This window comes from Ciconia boyciana, chromosome 8 (genome assembly GCF_034638445.1).
Source record: "Ciconia boyciana chromosome 8, ASM3463844v1, whole genome shotgun sequence".
Lineage (NCBI taxonomy): Eukaryota > Metazoa > Chordata > Aves > Ciconiiformes > Ciconiidae > Ciconia > Ciconia boyciana.
In genome coordinates this window covers 20526921-20552071 of record NC_132941.1, presented here as the reverse complement: position 1 = coordinate 20552071, position 25151 = coordinate 20526921, and the positions used below count along the sequence as shown (strand labels likewise).

The 25151-nt window shown below is 41.5% G+C and overlaps 1 protein-coding gene across 5 annotated transcripts in view; it reads left to right on the top strand.

The window, feature by feature from the left end:
- DAPK2 (death associated protein kinase 2) overlaps positions 1 to 25151 on the top strand; it is a 59573-nt gene that overhangs the window by 1565 nt on the left and 32857 nt on the right. For 2 of the 5 annotated variants that reach the window (XM_072871211.1, XM_072871206.1), the window contains exons 1-2: positions 1138 to 1277; positions 9704 to 9801. In XM_072871211.1, the coding sequence (XP_072727312.1) occupies positions 9725 to 9801 (77 nt within the window). In that variant the 5' untranslated portion in view covers positions 1138 to 1277; positions 9704 to 9724. Of the gene's footprint in view, positions 1 to 1137; positions 1278 to 1920; positions 2075 to 2096; positions 2415 to 9703; positions 9802 to 25151 lie in introns of those variants that run through there. The other 3 variants (XM_072871209.1, XM_072871210.1, XM_072871207.1) reach the window with 3 other exon arrangements.

The following is a 25151-nucleotide window of genomic DNA, read 5'->3' as shown; positions in this document are numbered from 1 at the left end:
TTTGCAACTTATTGCAATGGAAACAGCCTGCCTATTTATAGGCATAATTTGCCATAGCTTTGCGTTATCTTAACCGCATAGAGAATTGGAAGTGAAGCAGCCTGGCATTTATATTTCATTTCGAAGGTATGAACAATACCACATCATTCCTCATAAACAAATGTTGGATATTAACTTGCCCAGAAGAAATTTAAGGAGATCAAACAGTACTTATTGCAATTACAGTCTGCCAAATAAAGAGGGAGAAAATCTAGTTTTACAGGTTTTGGGAATGTCTTTAAGGCAGGAGAGTAAACAGATGAAGGATGTCATTGTTGGTAGCCAACATTTGGTCTAGGACAACTTGGAAGACAGTATTGCAAATGTTTGTTATAGTAGTGCATATTAATGCATTTTGAGATCCACAGTGAGGACTGGAAACCTGTGCCATTCTTTCCATCACAGTGGTTTCTTGAAACAACAGGGAATTTCACTGGGTAATGTTGAATTTCAGAATAAACCAAATAAACAACATAGGCTTGTATTTAGGCTTGTATAGAATATAGAACAAGGGTTATGTAAATGAAGTGCCTCTCTAATGAATTCGCTGCCTCAGCCTTATTTCCTTGGTATTATTTTCATATATCCTGAATCTACCAAAGCAGAAGAAATCGGGTCCTACTTCTGAGGTATTCCCTAATCGGCCTGGGAGAGCTATGATGGTCTGGAAGGCTTTGTACTGACCAAGCAGGTATCTACATCTCAAGTGTGGGAATGCAGGCTGTCACTTCTGTGGTCATGCCAAGTGCTAGGCTTATTTGCCCTGTGGGCTGCCCACAGGCAACACATTGATACCAAAATAGTATTGCCGAAGCTACATCAGGCCGCCATTACATTTGTCTGTGTGTCCTTGATTAAACTTTCTGTTCTCGTTGCAGAGTAACTCAGCCTGACCACTGATGAAATGGAGCACAACTGAATAAACAAGTGAGGACAGTGTTTGTTTTTGAGATGTGGGGCCTTTTGATTTCTAGAATAAATAAGGAGTTTGTATTGTTGTATAGGATTGCTGCTGAAAACTGGGACAATAGGAGCTCTTTACTAAACTTTGGACCAGTCGCTACCCAGGAGAAGGAGGGGCCGATGCCTGGCAAGGGACCTATGCCAGTTCAGTGGTGATACCCAGGTGAATTGCTTCTCCAGTCTGGCTGGAGAAGAAACGCCCCTGAGCCACACTTGCTTCCTGGGTGCTCGTCAGAGGCAGCCGGTGTTCATCCCTTCGTCCTCCCAGGAGTCAGGTGCGAGCCCAGAGGCCGCTGGTGCCTGTAGTGCGGGGTGTGATGGGGAGGGCGCTGACCCGGGGACACAAGGGCGAGGTGGAGTGCGGTTTTCCGTCTCGTCCCTCCATTTCCTTTCTGTGAAGCGGGTGACGATCTGCCTCCCCGCAGGGAGGACGTCCTCGGCTCCGTACGTTACCCCGCACCGCGCTGCCGGGAGCGCTCCGGGCAGAGGGCGCGGTCAGGCCACGGCCGGGGGCGGAGGCGGGCTCTGCCCCGCGGGCTCCCAGCCGCCTTTACAGGGTCTAAAACCCGAGCTTGTGCCTTGGGGACCCGCCGCGCCGGTCGGGACGCACCTGCACCCTCGCCATGAAACAGGTTTATTTCATGTTTTCTTTCCGGAGCAGGGGGCGCTGCTCCGACCCTGCGGCCGCGTCCCCCGCCGCACCTGCCCGCGCTGCCTCCGGCCGGAGCCGCGCCTGGCCCGCCCCGCTCCGCGAGCGCCGAAAGCAGCCGTCCCGCCGCAGCCGGCCGGGACCCCCCTCACGGGGCCGCCCTGGGCGCCAGGGTCCGGGAGGGGGCGCGGCGGCTCCCCGCGAAGGGCGCGGAGCCCGGCGGCCCCTCCTTCCCGCACGCCCAGGGGCGGTCGGGGCCGGCCGGCACAGCCCCGGCAGCTCCGCCGGTGAGCAGCGCCGGCGGCCGGCGCCGCCCCCTCAGCCTCCTCCCGGCACACGCGGTGGGGGCGGCCCGGCTGGGACCCTGCCCGCCGAGGCAGCGCCGGAGGGAGCCCCGCGGACGCGGACGGGCCGCGCCCAGCGGTAAGTGGGCGCTGCGCCCCCTCAGCCGGCGGTGCCCGAAGCCCTCCGCGGGGCCGGGGGCTCCCCTCCCTTGCTCGGCGTCGGCCCCCTCTCCTTGTTTATATCTTCCTTCGTCTCTCCCCTTGTGCCGCCCGCCGGCTTCTGAGCCGCTTTCATGGTGTTCCCGCTCTGCGTCCCGCCTGCGTCGGAGTTCAGAGGCTGAAGTAGCGCAACTGTGAACCCATCTGGCTGGGGCAGGCTCTGGGGAGCCCCGCAGGGCCGCCCCTCGCCGCCGGTTCTTCCTCAGCGTCGTGGACGAGTCCTGGGGTCAGCAGCGGGGCGGTGGCGTCTCTCCCCGCAGGTCAGTCTGGTGGCTGTGGTGCAGGTCTGTCAGAGTGCTCCCACGGTGGCTTACGCTTGGTCATCCCTTCTGCACAGCGTGTTTAATGGTGTTCCTACCTCAGACTGGATGTGCCAGCTATTCTGCAGCTGTCAACTGGGGCAAAAGGCAGCTCCCCGGATGTCTCCTCCATGAGCAGCTGTTATTTATCGCTGAGCAGGTCCCACAAAGGCTGGGGAATGCAATAGTTTCAGAAGTACGCTGTTCAGCGTTACACACTGCTCAGTCTGGCGTTGTTTCTGTCCAAAGCCATCGGGGACAGTTGGTCCTGGGTTTACACGTCAGCTTACCGATGTCATTCAGCAAATGCTGTGTGACTTCATCTTGTTTATCTGTAAGTTCCTTCCTGTCTTTTCCCTCAAATGGCTGCACTTTGGATCTGATAGGTTTCTTAACACCTGCTCCTCTGGGCAGTGAGCTGGGGGTCCTGGGGTGCTGCAGCACGGCAGGGGCTGGTTTGTGCTGGCCTGCATCCTTTCAGAGGACAGTCAAGAGTGAAGGTGTGAATGAGAGGGTGGAAATGTGTGGCAATTGCTCCTGCTTTAGCTGATCAGTCACTAGCTGCAAAAGGACCAAAATCAGCATGCTCACATGCTTAATGTGTGGGGAAAAAGCCAACTCTGACCCTTTCTAGAGGTGTCCTGAAACATTCATAGGTTTCAGACTTTCCTATGTCCTTTATCTGCTTGTGCAAGAAATGTAGATCGCATGGGCTAGATCTCGCTTGTCTTTGGGGCAGTGATTTGTCTTATCTGCAGTAATAATCCTTGAAGGCGCCTCAGGGACGGGGAGCAGAGCTCTGCGATGCCACACCAGCGTGCCTGTCATTGTGGGCTTCCCCTGCACCCTGTCTGTCGAGGCATTTGCACCAAGCTCATCACTCAAGCACGTGAGGGCTTTGGGATCAGTTACAGCAGCAGCCCTCGCAGTTAGCTGTCTTCTGGGGAGCCGTAATTAGCTGCAGAGCTAACATATTTGGTACGTAGGGTTGAAGTGGAGGCTCAGAAATGCAGTCTTTGGTCATTCACCACACGTGTAATTACTGCAGAGTAAACTTGGGAGGTCAGAAAGGGGTCCCTTGAGAGTTAGTGGCAGGAGCAGTGATTCTATAATGGGACTCAAGTGCTCGGATGTTGGGTGTGTTTTGTGTCCTTTATAGGCACCCAGGTGATAATAGCCGTCTCAATTTTCTGACAGAAAAATTTTTAGGCTACTGTTGTTTTCTAACAGGAAAACATTTAGGTGAAAATAAGGGTTTGCTGAAATTAATATAACTTTTAACTGTGCTTTGATTACATTTATTTGAAAGCAGAGGGTAAAAATTACTTGTTTTTTGCTGTTGGAATTGCTTAGTCTTTTCTAGGACAAAAAAGAAGAGAAAGAAAGGGAATGAGAAGGGTGAAAGAAGAAAACACTTTAATGCTTATACAAATCTGTTTAGTTTTAGCATAAGGCACCAAAACTAAAAGATAATATCACTTGAATTTATTTGGTGGGTTTGGTTTTTTTGGGGGTTTCTTTTTTTCAAATTACTAAATTAAAACAATCCAGTTTTGATTCTAAATTGCTTTGGTCATTTTTCAGTATTAAAAAACAACTTATAAGGGAAGTTTTTACTTTAATCTGTTCCAATGTGTGTTATGGGTTTAGCCTTAGTATAATTATTGTTTTGTAATATAAAAACATGCCACAGAGGATGCTTCTGAGTTTGGCAAAGGATTTAGTGATTCAGCTCATGTCAGGTGTGCTTGAGAAAGTAAGATTATTCAGCTGTTACCTCAGTCACTTGAAGCTGGTTTCCTTAGGGTAGAAGATACCCTAAGGAAAAAAAATGCAAGGCTGGTGACAAGCCAAATGATCCAACAGTTTTGTTCTCACCTCTATTTTCTATAATTCTGCTCTTGTTCAGTGGTGGGTGGACATTTATCATGGATTTGACATCTGTAGACATGTGTATTGATTGTCAAATAATTTGGTGATGACAGGCTGATAACTTACCTACGCTGGGAAACCTTTTTTAAAATAGAGAAATATAACTTACTTTCTTCTCCTCTTAAGGTGGATTCTGTCACCCTCTTCAGAAGAGTGGATTTCTTTAGATTAATCCCCTTTACATGCAGCACAAGCTGCACTGAAAAGGCACTTCTGTACTGGAATAAAAATATCTACATCCAGGGTTTGTACTGATATAAAATATATGTTTTTAAATGTACGCCTTAGATCACACTGGGAAACAGTGTGATTTCTTAGGGTAAATAAGATCCGATTTTATGGTATGACAATTTAGGAACGTGAAGAGATTAGGCAGAACATGTTTTTAGTGCCTGAAACTGGAATCTCAGAGGTCTGTATTCTATTTCTGGTTTTGCTACAGCTTTGTTACATGTCTGTAGGAAAACCATTTGCATAGGATTAACAATACTTTGCCACCTTGTGATATTTGGGATGTGTAAAGGGGAGTTGGATACAAAAGTAAAACGTGAAGTATCATATTTATACTATACTATGGAGTATCATTATGAAAACACGCAAGTAACATGAATGCTGAGTAGAAGCTGGCCTTTGTATTAAAATGCTTACTGCTAGGAATCCTAGAGCAAAGAAACTGATATAGAAGAGCTGGCCCCAACATGGGATGGTTGAGGAATAGACATGGCATGTTCTGTGAAAGAACACAGAAGGCTGTGTCCTCTGCAGAGCTTGCCTTGGAGCTCTTAAAGCTCTGGTCTGATCCCAAAATCACTGCAGCAGATTCCCCGATCCTCCTGGTTTTAATGAATTCTGGTGCAGACCCTGAGTGATTGGAATGGTCCTGACTCATTGTATTGCGATATTGTTTGGGCACGTGCCCCAGAAGTGTTAGCATAAAGAGTGTATGAGAAAATGAAGTTGATTGTTGCTATTTCCTCAGATCATGAATGTACAACTTCTTTGTCTGAATGAGTCAAAGATGAATGACCGTCTCTAATTCAGTCTGCTTTCACTGACCAGCATAAGGAAACCACCATCTGACTAGAGAAAATAAATTAAGATTCTCATTCCTCCTTTGATGTACTTGTGCTCTGTAGTTGCAAATGGAGTCCAACAAAAACATTGTAGTTTAAATCTTTGAATGTGAAGTCACCTTAGTTTCCTAAGATCAGTATATAATGTCTGGGGAGCTTTATGTTTATGCTTGTGAATGGCATTTTTATTTCAGATGAATTTTAAGTGCGTGAAGGTTATCTTTTATTATCTTATCTCCCTTATGCTGTGTATTTGCTAATGACAATTGTCTTGGATCATCAAGTGCATGATCTATTTTAGGCATCTGCGAACTGTGACAGCTGGGCAAAAGCCAGTGAGAGATATCTGCAGAAGTAATGAGAGTGGAAGGCAGTATAAGATAACATGAAGTGATAGACATGGGAAACACCAGCACATCAGAGGCATGACTGGAGGGTCTGAACAGTTTTGTGTTCGGTCTTCAAAAACAAGGCTCTAGTCTGACTTGGATGCTTGAACGGTTCCTTGGTGTTGAGAGTAAGCTTGCTGGTTTGACCTTTGTAGAACAAGGGTATATGTTAAAAGATCAGCAAAAGGGATAAGAATTTTCTGGTTATTTTTGAGATAGTATTGCATGGATTCTATGCATCTGCAGAAGTAGGTATGTTCTTTGGAGGACGCTGGGAAATGAGTAAACTTGTCAATCAGACATAAAGTGGCTATGTTCCCAGAGGTATCTTGGGTGGGTTCCCCATTCTCAAAGCAATGTTTTTAGCTTGCTTTTCTGAATGACAATCTCTCTCTCTCTCTCTCTCTTAGAACAATGGTTTTCTTTTAGGTGTGTTTGCGTTAATGTTATTTATAGCCACGTACCTTGGATTCTGATGAAGGGAGTAGTCATCTTGAGGCATTTTACAGTCTTTGGGCAAGTCTCAGCAGTAACTCTTAATATGTGGGCATTTTCCCATACTTGACTTTTTCATGTGCTCAGAACTTAATCTTGCAATTCAGGATGAAGAAAAGGTTTGGGGTTTTCAGTAAGGCTTGGCTTTGTCTTTTGTTTGCTTTTTCTGAAGTCTGTGGGTGTTGAACTAAGTTGTGCACCAACACTTCAGAAAATCCTGCTTTGAACAATTGCAAGCAACGTTATATTAACTTAGTATGGAGGCAATAGCTCAGAGATGTCCTCGTTCTTGTAGATGCTACTACAGCCTTTATTGACTGTAGTTTCAAGCCCTGAGTAATATTGGTCAATGAGCTTTCTCTGAGATTATGAAAGGTTGCTTGAGGAATACAATAATTTACTTACAAAGCAGAACTTGAGTTGTTTATTTTCATTGAGAGGAAAAAGAGACATTTTTGTCCCAGGCATGAACGTGGCTTTGGGAAGGGAATTAATGAGCTAAGTAGCAGAACAGTTCACCTGGCTTCATCTTGAAAAACTCTGAAAATCTAGGCAAAGTACAGATCAGCCAGAAAATGTCTGAGAAAGTATGGGGATGGAAAGTGGAAGTGAAAAAAAAACCCCACATTGTAATGCATCTAGTCGAGGCTCAGCAATGCAGGCGTTGATTTCTACAGTATACTTTAATAGTGCTGTGGTTATTCTGGTCTTCAGCATCACAACCTGTGTGGTTTCTATGATTTGCCTTAGGTAGCTGGATAAGAGAGATCATCACTAGAGCACAGTTATACAGGAAGGTGTGGGAGGCAAATTTGTCTCCATTGCAGAGTTTTGAAACTGAGTTTTGAAATTTGTTAATGCAAATGCAGTAGGCCCCACAGAGTCTTTAAGAGAGTCATCACATTTGCAGTAGAGACCTCCAGCAAGGCTGCTATTGAGGTCATGAAAGCTATTGCTAGCGATACCTTGCACCTCCCTCTCCTCCATGAGGTGCCTGCAAGTGTCTGTCATGCAGTGGAAATGGTAACTTCTTCTGAAATGTGACAGAAATTGATGTGTTTTGGTCATGTGACAGATGCATGTCAGTCATGTCACATCACAATACACATACTATCCCATGAGGTGTGCAGATATATACTCTTCAAAAAGGAGAGGACACAGTTTTGATGTATAGCTGAAATATTTCCCATCATCTGATAAGAGTGAAGCTGTGGGTCCCTTGGGGAGAGGGAATAGGGCTTGCCAGAATAATGCATGTGCCCTGTGTCTCCTCCCCCATCTTGGAGGAAAGAGCGTAGAGGAGAGGGGACTGTGGGCTGGGTGTGGGCCATTAGAAGCTCCCCAGCTAATGAGTACGTTGTGAAAGGGAAAGGAGTGAAGGGAAACGAATGGTCACAAAGTCCTCCTGGATCTCCTTGTGCTTTGAAAATGGCAATCCAAAAGGATGCACTGCACAGAGATGTTACGTATATGAAGAGAGCCATCATAGAATTACACAAAATTGTGTCACTAGAGGATGGAAGCAGGTACCCCTCCTCAGCTTGTGTTGCGCAACAGGTGCTGAGCACCTAATAGAGGGACATCTGATTTTGTTGATACCCCTTTACTTATTGCTACTGTTTTTTGAAAGAGTGAATGTTATTCCCAACTAATATCAGCGTCAGTGTTGATGCAGTAGCCTTTCTGCTTGAGATAAAGCAGTCCAATAATTTTTGTCCTAATGCGTACGTTTTGCTAACATCAGCCAAAAAATATATGTGGAAGAGCTGAGACTATTTCTGTTCCTTTGAAGCAATAGAAGGAGCTTATTTGGAAAGGAATTGAATTGATACTCAACATCCCTCCCATGTGTTAGAAGCCAATGGTTTATAAAAAGAGAGGGGGAAATCAAAGCAGCCAGACTTTTTTTTTTGAGGTGAGTGCGTGACAAAAGCTGGGTGCATTTTGACAAGTTGTTAGATTTTTACCATGTATTTGCTGCTTATGGTATATTTTTGTTAGAGAAAAATCTTAAAAAATATGTGCATTTCAACTTGTCTGGAACCCTGCAATTGCTCTTTGGTACTTTGTCCTATTTTATAAGTCTGCTGATTTATCAAGCTAGCTGGATCTTCTTGCAACATTGAATTGAGCTTATTTCTAAAGGATCAAAATAGAGCTTTGTTTGCTTGTGAAATATGCTTTGCAGTGTGCCACAGTCAGATGCCAAAGACTGCTATTTAAAAACATGCAGGAGCTGTAGAGAAATATAGAACTGGAAGTCCCCAGTGCATCTGAAGCAAGCAGCATATGGGATTCATAAGGAAATATACATTACATTGAGAAGTACAGATATGCTGCTGAAGCCTACAGATGTGTGAGAATAACTGTATGGCTCAATGTAGTTAGATTTTATTGTGATGCTAGAGGCCTTACAGCTACTTTACATGTTCTAATCTAAATAGTGGATGTTGTTTGGGCCACTGGGGATGATGCTAGTGTTTATCTACACAGGAAACACCAAACGTGTTGTAAACTGGTCATCTGGTTGTTGTGTTAAAATCCATTCTGTTAACATAACATATGTTGCTGTGTGGGTGTATCCTGAGGAATAATGTGATCTCTGATCTTCTCTTCCAAAAGCAGCACAGCATCATGCACTCCCAGATTCTCAAATGCACTAATGTGAGGCTTGTCCTTCCAGATCTCACAGAGCTTATCAACTTAAAAGACTGTGTTCAGGAAACAAATTTCAGAGGAATGCATGCAACAAATGCTACTCGTGTTTTTGTCATTTGAAATGCGTAGTGTGTGATGAAAGATGTTGTGCCGAAAACTCTGTAGATGGAATCACAATGCCTTTTTGCAGCAGTAGTTGAGATTTCCACTTGCTGTCCTGCTGATGTGCTTTAGAAACAGTCTGACATGAGAAAAAGGAAGCTCTGCCTTGTGGTCTCCTTGGTGCATGGTCTGCCTGCTAACACTTTAATGAAGAAGCCTGTAATGCTGATTCTCATGCTAGCTCTCTTTAGTGTGGTGTGGATGCTTTATTGCCCATAAGTTTGTCAAATTATTAATTAGTTGCTTTACTTCCGTCACATTTATTTTTCAAGGTGTGTTCTGTGCTTGTGGTTAAGTATGTGCTCAGGTACTTCAGTGAGGGACAAGAACCCTTTTTGCTTATAGGCAGTCACCTCTTTCCAGATTTGGACCCTCACTATTTGGCTGAGACTGCTAAATTAATTCTTTTGATTGATCAATGGTAGCTTGGGCCATGAATGATCTGCAATGGATCCAAAGTGCCTATACCAGAAATGTGTTTTACTGAGTCTTTGCCTGTTGGAAGATTGTAATGAATTTCATTTGTTTCTTAATATTTTAGTTGTGTCATCTTTGTGCATCAATGAAAAGTCCAAATATGGCTTTGTTCAAGCAACAGAAGGTGGAGGACGTTTATGAAATTGGGGAAGAGCTAGGAAGGTAAGTTTGTACTGATGACACCACACTATTCTAAAAGCTGACACATGGGGATATTTGCCACATCTTAAAACAGTGACTGTGCATGATAGCCTAACTCAATTGCAATATACAACAATAGAAACACATCCCTTTACAAAACCCGCACTTCGGATATTTTTTTTTTAAAGTTAAGTGTGCTAACTATTTTTCCTGTTTCTTTTCTTGCAACTAGGACAACAAAAGGTATGTTTACATTGTCTTTTGTAGATAGGTGTCATCTGTGTCTGTGCTTTAGACTGAGTTCACCTGTCTGTTCTCTGAACCAGCTAGGAAACAGGAACCCATGCTGCCGTCGTCATAGAGGCAGCGCTTTAATTTGGCTTGTTGTTTTGGGCAGTGCTGCACAGCACTGTTGTTTTCAACTGGCTCTGAGCACTGACAGAACACATTCATATCTGCCTGCAAAACACTGTGTATGCATTCCTGAAAAAATTTACCTGTCAAAATTTCCGCTGGACTGCTTAATACCTGTATATAGCTTTTAATCTATAAAGGCTTATCTGCAGGTATTAATTATAGGTGGAGTTAATGAGCTATTACCATGCTTAACCATAAGCACCTGCTTAAACACTGCTGGGTTTGTGAGCTGGATGACACAGGGCTCCCCCAGTCACTTAGCAACATACAGTGCTCTGGGTGAGGATAGCTGGTTTCCATTCAGTGTCCAGACCTCCGGTGATTTTCTTTTTAATATGCAAATAGCTAAATTAGGGCTATACACATGTTGGCTTCTTTCCCAACGTCTGGCAGTTGGTTTTGATAAATGACTGTGTATGTGCAATTACCCTTTTTCAAGGCCCAATAATTTAGTTACATTAAAACACTTCAGTTGAAGCTGTTTCCCCTGCCATGTCTTATTTTTTTCACTCCCAGCTATTTAATCTTTAGAGTTGTTGAGAAGATTTCTTTTAAGGGGAGATGTTTTTCTGGGTTTGGGGTGTTTTTTTTGGTTTTTTTTTGTTGTTGTTGGTTTTTTGGTTGTTGTTTTTGTTGGCTTTTTTTTTTCATTCCCTTCCCTCTCAGGAAGGCCTCAACTATTACATTTTCTGTAACTGTTTACTTTTGAGTACTGACTGGTCCTGAGAACATCAGCCTGAAAGTGAAAATCTGACAACAGTGAGCAGTAAAGAAATTCAGTGTGTGTACACAGGGTGTAAAAGGTGTGCTTTTTTTAAACCTAGGAGGCCCTAGTATGTGATGTAACAGTCAAACTGCTAAAATGAGAAACTAGAAACTGAGTAGCATATTTTTACTTTGGTTCCTGAATTGGATTTAGAAATCCAATGTCTTTTGAAACCTTTTGAGATGATGAACCTCACTCTCCTCTTCAAGCTGATAGTTATTAGGCCTTTTGAATAGAAAAGTGTAGTTGAAACAACCTGGTAAAGGCTGGCCTGTGCTGTTTGAATCTGCCTGAGAGGCCTCAGGCTGGAAAAGGCTTGCATGGTCCCAAGCAGTCCTCCTCCTCTGCTGGCTGCATGTCATAGAAACACAGCTGGTCCTGGGGTTATGCCATGGAGCTGGTACTCGCTACGTGTCGGGTGATGGGCTGGGTTTAGAGGAGACTGTACTCAGACATGGAATCTGAAATTGTGGCCTTTTTTAATGGGTGTATTCTCTGCAAGAAAGACCTTTCCTAGATAAGCCAGAAGAAGGATTAGGTGTATATGTGAGCAGGTACCATCCTCACATGGCAAAGGGGTATTGAACTCCACTACAAAACTGTGTTCTAGTTCCCAGCATTTTATGTAAGTCTACTTGGTACTGAGGTCTGTAGGCAAAAATGTTCCCTGAAAGACCTGAAGGAAATAGGGAAATTGTAACAAGCAGACCTCTGCTGCTTTACGCTTTTTCAAGGAAAGCCCTCTAATTGTAAATTGTGAGAAGAGGGCAGCAAGATTGGAATTAGCTCCCTTACTCTGAATGCATTCAAGTTGTGTACTTTACACATGCCCATGAATATAATGTCACACTGTCTTTGTCAGTATATTTTCACTTTCAGATTTTGTGAGGAGCTCTGCAGACCTCTTGTTTCAACTGTGTGTTATATGTGGAGCGGCACTGGGTTATCATACCTCTATATCTCTGAGCAGTAACTACTGATTAGGGCCAGTGACAAATTATATCTTGCTTTGTTAGAAGAAAAATAACACACTAGACAGGTTGTGGTGACTGAAATGCAAGAATCTTTTCCAGTGCTGACTGATGTCCTTAGAATCTGTAGATGCCCTTTTATTAGTTCAGTGTGTTTGCAACAAGCTGTTAGTTGCTGATGGGCCCAGGCAGGTAAAAGAATTCATTTATTACCATTCTGGCAACAGAATTCACTCACAAAACAAAGGTTTTCAAACGTCTGTGAAGAGTTTGTCCTGTTCATGTCCTCCTAACTGAGTTTGTGAGCTCTTGAGAATGAAAGTAGTCATTAATACAGGCCTAATGCTTGTTCTAGCTTGGACTCAGTCAGAAGTTAAAATACAGGATCTCACTGACAGAGACAGCACCTGTTTATCTGAAAGTCTTTGCACAGCACTTAGGAAAGGAGGCTGCTATTATATACTGCAAATGCTCCTTCGCAAGGCTTAGATATATCTGGTCTGGTGATGAAATTAGACCCTTCCTGTCACCGTGCAGCATTGAAGATAGCTGCAGCAAAGGCTCTTCAGATCCAGCTGTATAAAACCCTGCAAACGGTGCATTTGTGGACTCCTCAACCAGATCATTCTCAGAATCACTGCTGAGCTAGAAGCAACTCAAAGGATGCTGAAAATGCAGTTGTCTCCTGTGCCAAGGCAATGGTGTGAGAGAAAACCCTTTGCAGAAAGGGGGAGCAGGTTTTCCATAGCTGCAGCTGTGTGCTGTAACTAGCTGCCTAGCTCCAGCATTCCCTCAATCTTTCAAATATTAATCTTAGGTTTACACCTGTGTTGCTCAACTTTTCCAAAGGGTACATACAGGGAACAACAAGTCAGGCATGTGGCATTAAGGAAAAGAAGTTGCTGATGGGCTTGTTCATTCTAGCAGCTACACTTGGGAAGCTTAGCATGGCCTATGCTGAATGGGAGCAATACTTTATTATCATATATGTATATTTAAAGTTACTTCCTGCAAGATAATATCAGTCGGTTTGTAAGTGTGAAGTCTGCGGGGACTGAGGTTCTCTAGCAATAGCTGAAAGGGAGCCTAAAAAGGGGAGGAGCCTCTAAAGTGAATTTAGCAAATTTCAACATTTTAAAATAAAAAAAACCCCTTTTGAGATCTATAATACAGCTTATTGCTAGAATACTGAAATACTATTTTTTTTCTTTTTCAAAATTTATGGCAAGAGAAGGGGAAAGTTTAGAAAACTTAACTGAAGGTGAATACGTTACAGAGATATTTATTTAAAAGGTCCTCAGTTATACTAGTTAGTCTGGAAGTCTAGAAGAGCTAGAAAGCAATGCGGTATAAAGTAATCAGTGCCTGCAGAGTTATTAGAAGATTCTCTTCTCTTCTCTTTCCCCTTCCCCAAAGGGAAGTAGATTGTGTGATTTGGGAGTACTTTACACAGTCCTCCCAGGCATTTTAATACAGGTCTTCGAAGGCATCAGACTTTCTGGCAGATTCAATTTCTGTACCTGAGATGTTGATCAAAAACAGATACTTCAAAAAATTACTTTTTCCATAGATTGTTTTCAAAATTTATCCCTCCTCAAATGTGAGTTTATGTTGCTAAATGTCACTTTTATTCAAGTAATGGCAAACTGCATCCTTTACCATTGATTTTAATAAACTCTGAAAGAAACCTATTAACAGTTTTGCCTGTTTTGAGGAGGATCCTGGCATAAGCCTTTTGCAGGAATGTTTGTAGCAGATCACTGTAACGGCATGCCAAAGCAATGGAAATGCTTCTTGAAAAATGTGAGGAAGTGAAGGCTAACTTCACTTCTTGGGAATATGCAGCAGGTCAAATAACTGCTGGTTCTTGTGGCAAGGGAGGTGGCAGTGAGACAACCAACAGTGGAAACTCTTAAATTGAGGCCAAAGCAGGCCAAGAGAAGGAAGAATTGACCTACTGAGCTAGTGGTATAGTTCCCAGGAAAATTGCAGCAATAAAACTCACTGGAGACCCTTTTAACAAAATGTCTCAGACCTTGTGATTTGGATGGGTAGTTCTGTCCAGCTGGACAAAAGGAGTCCTTGTACAAACCTGCAGGAGCCTTTTCCATTTGTACTAGCAAACACTGATGGTGGTGGTAGGTGCACAGAGAGTGCTAGAATTTCAGAGACGTGCAGTGTAATTCATAAAAGGTTGTACCATAGAGTCATTAATCTGTTAGCCGAATGTGTTGCCAGCCAGGCTGTAGAGAGCTGTTGACATTTGTGCCTTCTGGGCAGTGTCACTGTTACGTGTCAAGTCTGGCCTGAGGGTAGGAAGTGTCACGGAGCTTGTTGGGAAGTGTTTCATGACAGTGCCCATTGAGAAAGCGTGATCCTGCAGGGTGGTGTGAGAATGGCACTGCAATGTCCTGAGACAGTGTCCTGCCCACCGCAGCTCAGCGCTCTGCAACGTATGAGGACTTAGATCATGCTTAACAGAGACAAACTTTGGAGTGATGTTTCTGGGTAAGGAAGTCTCCCCCTTTCCTTCATTATTGTCCTTTCACTGTAGGGAAGGGGCTCTGCCTTCATCCACAATGTGTGCCAGCCTTAGCACCTGCCATTCCAGTTTCTTGCCTGTCTCAGTGATTGGGAGCTATGCTCACCTCTAGCCTCAACTTTCTTCAGCTTTTGTCTGGCTTTGCTATGTTTTCTGCAGAGGTAGGAGATCTTGTATGGATTCAAGATGCATAGCCTGATGAACTGATCTTTATAGGAAATCAAAACTAGGTCTTTCAGTATGCATGAGAAACAGGAAAAGCATTTTGTTCACTTGCTAGTTTGAAATCCTCTCCGTTGGAAAAGACAGACGTTTTGTTGCTGATCCAGCATGGTGGCCCCTGAGGAAGGCAGCTGGGCATGTCTTTAAAATTGTAAGAGCTTTTCTTCTAACAAGAAAAACAAGCAGGGCTTGCTGAAGTTGTGGAAACTAGAGTACTGAGATGGCTGTTTTCTGTGGGGTCCTATGCTTAAAGAGTTCCTAGAAGCCCAAGTTAGTGCCTGGTTAATGCAAAAGGTGAGCTAAATATGAGTGGATCAAGCTTAGACTGTGGACATTAATTTTTCTGCATGTTAGGATGGTTTGTATTTCACTTTGAGGAATTTTCTGCTGTATGCGCTTAAATATCACTACTAGTTGTTTCTTCATGTTTTGGGTTTTTTTTTTTTTAATAGTGGTTTCATGATTAAAGCCGAGCTAGATCATTCATCAATGGCCTATCATGCCTCCTGTAGTCCTCCCTCTCCAGCTACAAGTTCCTGCCTCCTCCCTGCCTTGTGTGCGGAGGATCAGCTCTGCTCACTGAGACAGGTGAAACCTTTTTTTCTGGGTGAAGCTTAAAAGGACAGCAAATGCAACATTTTACCAGTGGTAATGGGTCCTTGGGTCCTGGCACATAGTTGCTGTTCTGACAGTGTAACTAGTAAATATTTATTTATGTAATGAAAACAAAAAGCAGAGATAACTGAGGTATTCTTTGTAGGGGAGGAACTTGGAAATCTGTGATAAAAAGTCATGTCATCCAGCTAGGTGGACTTCCTGGTAAACAGAGGGGTGTGATTACAGCTAGGAAATTTACCCTTAACACACATCGCACAGTATCTTCATACCAGGAATGTTTTTTCTATCTATAGAAATTGTTCAGTATTGGGCTTTCTCAGACATGAACCTTAACTCTGTTCTTAGATTAATTTATAATTTGAATTAGTTCTTTAAATTTGGAAGAATAACCTTGGATTATTTTTTCCTACAGTATACACAAAGCAAGTCTTTGCTTTTGATGGAAAATGTAAGTTTAATTATTGAGCACTAACCAGCACCTCTGTTACTATTTCTTGTTACAAAAATCTTCTGTGTCATGTGTTTGATGTATATTGAATCTTTTGTTGAAACAGTTTTGGCATCCAGTACTTGGTCACCATCACTATGATTGTAATCGGCTGTCTGATACAGTCACTATTTTTGGATTTTTTTATTCTTTCTAGCAGAGTGAGTGATTTAGCTTTTTCCTTTTTAAACAGATTTCCATGCTAGTCTTCAGCGTTCTTTCAACTGTTTCCAAAATCTTTGATTTGTTACAGAAAGTGCAGAGAAAATAGTGAGAGTTTTTGTTGTTTGTTTGTTTGTTTGTTTTTTCCTAATAACAAAGCTGCTCTGCCTATAGTAATTGAGAAGAACTGGCCTTGGTTATTTAGAACTGGTCGTAGACTTACTTAGTAACAAAGTCATGCATGTTTTTCAAGTGAATTCCTTATTACCAGCATCAATCTCAATGATGGAAGTGATCTCAGTGTATGTCCTCAGTCTGTATCTGGCTTTGAAAGTATAATTAGAGCTGAGTGACCCCAGTAGGTAGTGCTCAGAAAGCTCAAATTCAGTAATGTCTTTAGCCACTGAATGTTAAGCCTAATCCCAGTCTTTGCTTTGCCATGTCTGTAAAAGTAAAACTATTTTTTCCACTTTGTATTGTAGTAGAAAGCAGATGGAAATTTGAACAGCTGAGGAAATAGGCTCTGTATAGTATTCATTCCATGCTTTTGAAATTAAAAATGCTATTTATGAGTAAAAATACACATAAAATAAACATAGCGCAGCTCACCACTGGACTAATGATGATAAAGCATTGGACAAATTATTAGCATCTTATGCAGAATAGGGCTTGCAGATAACTTGTCTGATGGTCAAGCTTAATTTAGCTCAGGTGACATCTATTAATCATTGTTAAAACTGTATATCAGCGGTTTTGAACCAGAGTGAAAACCTGTTGTAATAGCTAAGCATGATGCGCAGTGATGCTTTGGTGAGGAGAGACATATAAAATCACTCAAATAGCTAGCCTTGCTCTATCTAGTGCCAGCATGTTTGGGTTGGAGTCACTGGCCTGTTTTGGGCTCCCCATAATGCAGATTCAGTTACACCGTAAGTGGGTGACTGTGTATCCTAAAGCAAGGACTAGTAATCTTTACTTACTACAGAATCTACAGCTTCTGTGAGAGAGCAGTTAACCTCAATATCTGAGTTTTGTGGATCTGTAATTCTCACAAAGTGAGAATTTCCATTGATCTGTCTGTTTCCTATGTAGGAAGAGTGGAGGGTACAAATAATGTCGCCTCTGTGCTGTCCTGCTGCTGGATGAGATTGTTTACTTCAATATAGTAAAAATAAAATAAGAGGAGATAACTTCCACCTCTTATTTTGGCAGACCAGAATAATCCACAAAGAGCAGTGAAAGGGCTTTTCACAAAGCAACCCTTTATGGTTTTGGCCTTACAGATAATTTCCTAAAATCTTGATTAAAATGCCAGCATGATTTCCATCTGTTTCATACATGGGGAGGGAAAAAAATCATTTAACCATTTAACCATAATACTGCTACCCTCTTACAATTTGTCTGCTCCCAGGTATGTTGCGTTCAGTCCATATCTAGCCAGATTTGGACCTTTAAACACAAAGGTACAGTGTGCTAACCTTCTGCATGCATATTACGTATACACTGGTGTTGCTCCACATAGCAGAAGGAACAGCTTATCAAATCAGCTATTCCTGCTGAGCATGAGTCAGCTTTGACCTTCCCTAGGTCTCTGGACTCTGTTCATTACCACTCCGAGAGCTGATATTTAATCTAAAACCTGAGTATGATAAGTGGGGAAAAATTTTTATCATGTGCATTTTATTCTTGAGCTTCAGATTACATAAAATGCTTGCCAGGCTATTGGGAACTTGCCAGAATTGCTGGGCTTGTGCTATATCACTGCAGACTCTGCTCCTCCAACCTCAGTAGCTGATAAGGGCCCCATTGCTTGTCGCTGCGTGATTGGGAAGTTTCCAAAAACATTTAACAGCTTCAGGAGATGCTGGTAATGATTCAGTAGGTGGCACAGTTTCTTGTGACTCAAGGCTAATGACGCAAAATGGTGTTTAAGGCATTAATTGGCTGTAATGCAGATAACACGTTACTTTATTGATAGCCTGTAGTAATTCATAGCATTGTTCAGAAACGTTCGATTTATTAAATCTTGCTTTGAATTTCAAATTGTTTATTTGTTCTCTACTTATTCTGGTAAACTAGATCCTTCTGTTTAAGTCCATATTCCTCTACTGTTCTGACTCTCCTCTGGCAGTGGACATAGAGATCGACTTTGGGCCAGGATGTGTTGGTTACCTTTGTGTGAGCTGTAAAGAGATACGGATGAAAGGTGCCAGACAGTGACGTTATCAGACACAGCATATGTCCAAAGGTGCTCAGCACTTCCCTGTCGTGAATATTGAAACTTACCCTGTAAAGTCTCTGTATTCTAGAGTACTATACAGTCAGTTAGTAAAAACATGAGTTGTGAGTGAAAATGCCAGTGTGTTTAAAAGTCACAGCTGATTTTTGTTTTTTCTGTTTCTATATGAAATAGTGCATCTCGTTAGGTTTAAAAATTAACATGTTGTTCCAGTAGTGGTACTGTGATACTTCTCTCTATAACATTAACTGGTTTGGTTAGAAGTCACCCTGACACTGCCCGGGCACTTAGTGAGCCTGAAATGAAGTCATCTTAGTTGTTTCTCATATCATAAACTTTTTTTTCCAGTCTATATCACAGGGCTGTGGTAAGTTAGTGATATTTCTATGATGATCTTGCGTGAAAGGTTCAAAAGAGAGCCATAGTCTATTGTGAATTGGATTTACTTCTCTATCTTTCACATGCATGAAGAATTTATCTACTTTTTAGTAGCCAACCCAAATTCCTGTTAAATGCTCTATTAAGAAAAGTTTTAGATCGGTCTGTTATAATCTGGCATCTGCCACAGTTTAGGTTCTGTGTAGTTGCTTTAGAAGAGGTAGCCACTTGGTTTGCATTTTGTTTGGGGGGAAAAAACCCACCCCCAAAAAACCAAAACTCACTTTTAATTTGCAGCTTAAACAGGAAATACAGTGACATTTGTGACCATTTTATTTTTAAAGCTCTTTATGAAGTTATAAGAGGTGTCAGCAGAGTATTTAACAGATTAAGGTTTTGGGGTTTTTTAGTTTAATTCCATAAAGTCTTACCGAAACAGCAAGATACTTTCCCTTCAGTGACCTTACCATGCTAGGATTTCTGGTTTGTTGTTTCAGGTATCGTACTCTAGTTTCTTTGTAAATACTGTGCTGTTGGACATACTATTTATTCACTGCTTAGATTAAATTTCTGCTGTACCAAATCCTGGTTTAGTCTACAAAAAAAAAAGTCTATAAAAAATAAAACATACTGCAAATTATTGCTATAATCCATTTACAGAAGGCTTCCAGTTCTTTATGGCTGTGACCACAGACTTGGGGCAAAAAAGTTCCAGGAAAGTGCTTTTATGCATGTATTTTGTGAACCCTGCATGGCCTTTGGTTGAGCTGTGTTTCATAAATGCATACAAATGGATTGTAGAAGAAGTTGCCAACACAGTCCTGTCCTCTCTGCTGGGAAGAGCATGCCAGTGCAATTACAACTAAGTGTAAGGAAAAAGGGAGGAGAGTATTTAGCTTGATAAAATTACGTGCAGTAGAGCAATTGCTCTAATCAGTTAAATTTGAGAGGAAAACAGCTTTTTCAGGCTTAAGTTTTTTTAAGAACGGCATTCAGCAAGAATTCTCAAGGGCTTTGCTTTGAAAGTTAACAAAAATGCAACCATGAAAGGATAAAATTATTAGTGTAATTTTTCCAAGAAAAAGAAATAGATGGAAAAGTAATAAGACTTTCTAAGCTTGAGATCACCAGTTAAAACCAATCTAAATTTAATAGTGGCAAAAAGGTGTGATGAACAAAACTGTTGACATAAAAACAATTGTTGTAACTGAGAATAAATGACCCTTCTTTGCTGAAGCTAAATAAACCATCGTGTCTGAGCGCTAAAGGCAGCCTCTTGAATCTGGAGAAGTCCTGCATTCGGGTTAGCTAGACACTATTATCTGTGATTATGAATATTAACTTAAGAATGTACACATGAGGATTTCATAATATATTTTTAGGATTTTTACTCATCTCTAACTGTAGATTATGCAAAATCAAAGCAAAGGATGCTGTAAGCTCATTCACTGGAGAAAGGACAATGTGATGCTGAGGGAAGGTGAAGCTGACTTGGCTTATGACATAGGCAGTAAAGTAACTGACTGCTGTCAGTAAACATAGATGAAATTAAAACTATTTTCAGGGTTAAAGATATCGTATTGACTCAGAGCTCAGAGAATGTATGACACTGGATGGGGTGTCATTTATTTTTTTTCTTGCTGTCAAGGGACCAAACATAATTTATCATCCAATTAGTGAAATAGAGCCAACAACTGGCAAACTTTGCGAAGTCTAGTAAACCTAAAATTAGATCTCTAAGCTGTGTTTTGGCTTCCTAAGCACAGGCAACCACATATGTGAATTACATCGTCTTTGTTTGGGGTAGGGTTTGTAAAGCAAATAAACCCTTTTAGGCTTGCATTCCCACAACTGAATGTCTTAGATATGAAGAAAAAAGGACAAATAGAAAATTCATGTTTTTATTCAAACTGTGAACACCTTCTTATATTGTGAAAGCTCACTTTTTCAGTTTTCCTGGGAGCTCCTTCCTGTAGTAGGCTGTTGTTTTTTATGATATAGTGCCTTGCGTATGTTGTTGTGCTCCAGATCTTGCTTTTAGATACATAGAGTATGTTTTGGGTAGTGGGGAAGGATGCTGTGAGACCGAAACATTTACCCTACTCTTCTATAGAAAATCATCTTAAATCAGAATTGTGTGTTCGTAATTCGATGTAAGCACAAGTCAGAACCATCTAGTTCTATCCCATGGATACGACTGCTGTTTTCAAGGTAGATGGATGTAAGGTAGATGGATTTTGCTGTAAGGATTTTGCTGTAAGGACATTGCTGTAAGGTAGATGGATGAAGTGACGTGCCTGAGGCAGCCCCACTTTCTGACCAAGCTGAACTCAGCACCTAGGTGTTTCTGTTTTCCTCAGTATGTGGAGAGGAAGCAGTTTAAACAGGATCACTCAAAGATGTGAAAGTTCTCCAGTGTGTCTTTTACTTTCCCAGTAACTAATCTAATTCTGAATTGCAATCAGGCTTGAGTTTTGTTGTCTTCCTACATTGTATGGCTTTAAGACTTCTGGTGTGAGAAAGTTTCCTTCAAGGCCCTTACATTGTCTGGAATGTAATTATACTGTTAAAACCAGCTGGCTGCCATACCAACCATAGTTTCTTTAACTCAGCTTCAATCTTGAGGGAAGTGCACATCTGAGCAAGAACTGAAGTAGGCTAGGAAGAGATTGCTGTTTTCTGTTCTCAAATGAAAAGAGGAAACTTTCACCTTTTTTTGAATTTTCACCTCCCTATGCCTGCTGTCAAAACCAGCATCAAAAAAGAATAATAGATATTTATGGCACCATTCAAGTACAAAAACTGTGTGGAAAAAAGTATTGCGATGTTTTGCTCTCTGCAATAGCCCGTGATTGCACCCTTCCAACAGCCTGGCCATATGCTGCTGGTGTTGCTAAGCTGAGCGGCTTCTCATTGCAAACTCCAGCCTCAAGCAAGCACCTCTCAAATTGGAAACAAAAGGAATCCCAACTAAATGCTCAGATCCCCAACTGAGTTTGCAGGCGCTCCGTGAAAAGAAGGGTTAAACTATCTTGCATTCACAGTAGTCTGCATGTGAATCTAGGCAGTTAAAAGACTGGTTGAGATGCTGTTAGGTTTTATTTTAGTTTCCTTTCTGGTCATGTATTCTTGTGCAGGAACACCTAGTGAATAAAAATATGAATGATTATAATTGCAATTCTAGTGATGCCTAGAGACATGAAATTAATTTGTAGGTCCAGCTGTATGCTTACCCCTTATAATCTTATTTTATTTTTCCAGTAGCATTACCTGCATTGTACAGACTTTGGGAAATTAAGTACAGAAAGACTGTGGTTTTTTCCATCAAGTGTGTAGGAACCTAATTACCGTTAAAGTCAGTGGGAGGTTGCTGCCTAAAATCCCTTGGCAATCTGTTCCAAAGTAAATTGTCCTGGCTCATCTAGGGAATTGAGTGTCACCTCTTGACTGGCAGAATGCCAGAGCACTGGTCCTTTGCCAGGTTCACCTACTTTTTCAAAGAACTCCTTGAAAACGTATTTCAGTGTAAAGTGTATCTGTCAACATGTTCTAATGTATCATTTATTTTATGGGAATTTCAAGTTTTAACAACTACCAATAATCATATTCTTTTTTAGAATTCTTTGATGAATGAAATTAAGATTAATATAAACAGGACGCAAAGAAATAGACTGAACATGCAGAAAGGGAACGTATGTTCGGTATTTGTGGAAGAAATGGTTTGCTCTTCTCAAATGACAGACAGAATCAGCTTCCTGACTTCTCCCTGCTCTGGCCTCAGAGACCCTGACTGGAGTCAGGTAACCTGTACTGTCATCTCAGTATTTTGTTCACATATTTTCAGCATTTCATGACAGCTACTCAGTGATGTGGTATTTCTGGAATATCAGAGGAAGATTCGTAAAAACCTACACCTATACAAACAGTTGCTTAAAGCTCTCTTTATTCTAATGCTCCATAGCAATACCACTGTTATGCATTGAGACATTCAAAACTGGCAGACTGTGCTTCTGTCATTCTCTCAAGTCAAATTCTGCCCGAGAGCATTAACTTCCAGAACCAGTATTAAAAATAACTTCTTGCTCTTTTTTTCAAAATTTATCCTGTTATTCTGGATTGTCCAGTTTTTCTCTTCCCCACATCCCTTCCACATCCTCTCCTGAACTACACAGTTAAATAAGCTGAACTTGTGCTCCTCTAAAGCATGCTTCTGAAACTAGACTCCAAAACCACCTAGTAATATTGTCTCTGTGTTCTTATTCAGTGACAAATCTACTAGATGATAGTAGCAATGCGAATAATAGGTTGTCTTCATTGCTAGGATAAATTCCCTTATTAATGATGGACAGATTTGATGTTGTACTTAATTATGTTATAACTGACAGGTTGCAGCTGCTATTGTTTATACTCTTGAGCTGTTACCACAATTGAGGACAGCCTATGTTGAATCTGTGACAAGGCTGTTGTACAGCTGTCCAAAATATTTCTGAAAGGGAACAAACTTCATTTCTTTTTAAAACAAAAATAAAATAAAATAAAAAATTAGGAAGTGTCAGCCTCTGAGCTTATCTTGTGTGTGTTGTAAATACTGCTGTCTATGATCCAAGTCATCTTCATTTCAGTGATATACTAAAAAACATGAATTTTGGTGAGGTCATTTGGCTGAAATTTGGACATCTGAGCTGTGAAATTTAGTTTCAAGTCTAAGATCAGCCACAGACTCCCCATGTGAAATTAAGTAAATGGCATAATTTCTCAGTGCTGCCAACTCAGGTGTCAGAGAGACATACTTTCCTTTATTCTACTTTTTCCTAGTCTAGATCAAAAGTTTGGGGAAGCTGATGCTGTTTGATTCTTATGTGCTGAATGCAGATGTGTTAGGAGGTACAGAAATGCTGTTGACTTCGTCCTTGACTTTACAAGCTCTGTAGTTAACAAAACATCCAAATGACTGTAATTATAAAATACCAGTGAGACATCCTCTTTTTTTTTTTACTGCTGGATGGGCCTCCACATGAACTGTTCATTGTGTCTGGTAGAAAAGTAGAGCAATATGCTACCCCTTTAATACTTGTGCGAAGACTTTTCTCCCTGCCTGTCCCTTTCTCCAGCCTTTAGCTCTTCTCTCAATGTGCTTCAGTGTATTAGTGCCTGGCAAAGCATTGGGCTGCTTGTGTGGAAAGATACACCAGCTGCTGCTGTATGACAGCATTCTTTAAGGTGGTCGGAACATACTTTAGCATTACCCTGTGATGCTTTAATGAAGACTCTGGGAATTCAGGAACAAGCATGGGCAAAGCAAATGTGCTCTGCAGTGAGTAGGGAAACGGGTAAGCATGAGTTACGGACAGTATCGTGGGTAATTACATTTTAACTGTCTTAAATGTCCTAGGCTAAGAAGTAGTGCATTTGTATTTTCCCCTGTGGCTTGCAACCTCTTCTACTCAGTCACAAACTGTCTCACTAAAGGCTGTCTGCAAAAGCCTGTTTTTAAGGGATAAAGGAAATGGCGTAAAGACCGGGACAGGAGTGGGTAGAGTGTGTGTTTGTGGGTACACATGCAGGGGGGAAATAGTAGATTACAAGGGAATGGGTATTGTGATGAACAATTGTCCCAGACTATAAGTATGTAAAAGGAGAAGACAGGAATTCCTATGCTGTGTCATTATTATTTTTGTAAGCTTTTAAGTAAACAAAAATGTAAAAAATACACAGTATCACTGGACTTCTTAAATGCAAAAGTGACTGTGTTCGTTCCCATAATCAGCACTCATAAAATAATACTTTCTCCCTGAACTTTGCTGGCAAAATTTATGTCCCCAGAGAGAATTCAAGGAAGAAAACACAGCAACATTAGTATCATGTCTCTTTAGAAAGTCCGGACCAAGCAAGATGCATGTCTTGCAAAAAATGAACAAACAAACAAAAAACCCATGAAACCCATGATGTTTTACACAAACAGCTCTCAGCACTACAGAATGAACTCTCTTAGCAGAATGTTTAAGGCAAGTTTGGGGATTTTGTAGCAGGCATTTCATTCTCTTAAGTTCTCTAGGGTTTGCATGTAACGATAAAATTGGGAGGCAGAAATATGAATGAATTAATGGATTTGACAAATGGCTGCAGTCTCGATTCCATTTGTGATTGATTATTCCTAAAAGGATAAGTACACTTGTCCCATCTGTTCCTACATCTCTCCTGAGAAGTGTTTAGGATATGTATGAAAATGAAAAAATAAAAAGAAGTTATTCTGGCTGTCTGGCATTGTTTGAACCCTTTGAAATGAGAGGCTGCCTCTGCCATGGTGTGTTAGCTTTTGAGAGCAATCGAGCACCAAGTGACAGCCTTAATTTTTAATTTCTTTGCCTTTGTAGGTTTAAGACAGACTCCAACCAGACGTCTGTGTTAATGAAACACTAAGTACATTATATAATTATAAGGTTCTGAATATAATTGCTGTGTATGCTGCATAATTTAAGTTCCAGCTATGCTTGCATCTCTCATTTCCCAAGCCAGTGAAGGACATAATAATATTGAAAACAGTAACAGCTCAGTGCTTCTACAGTGTA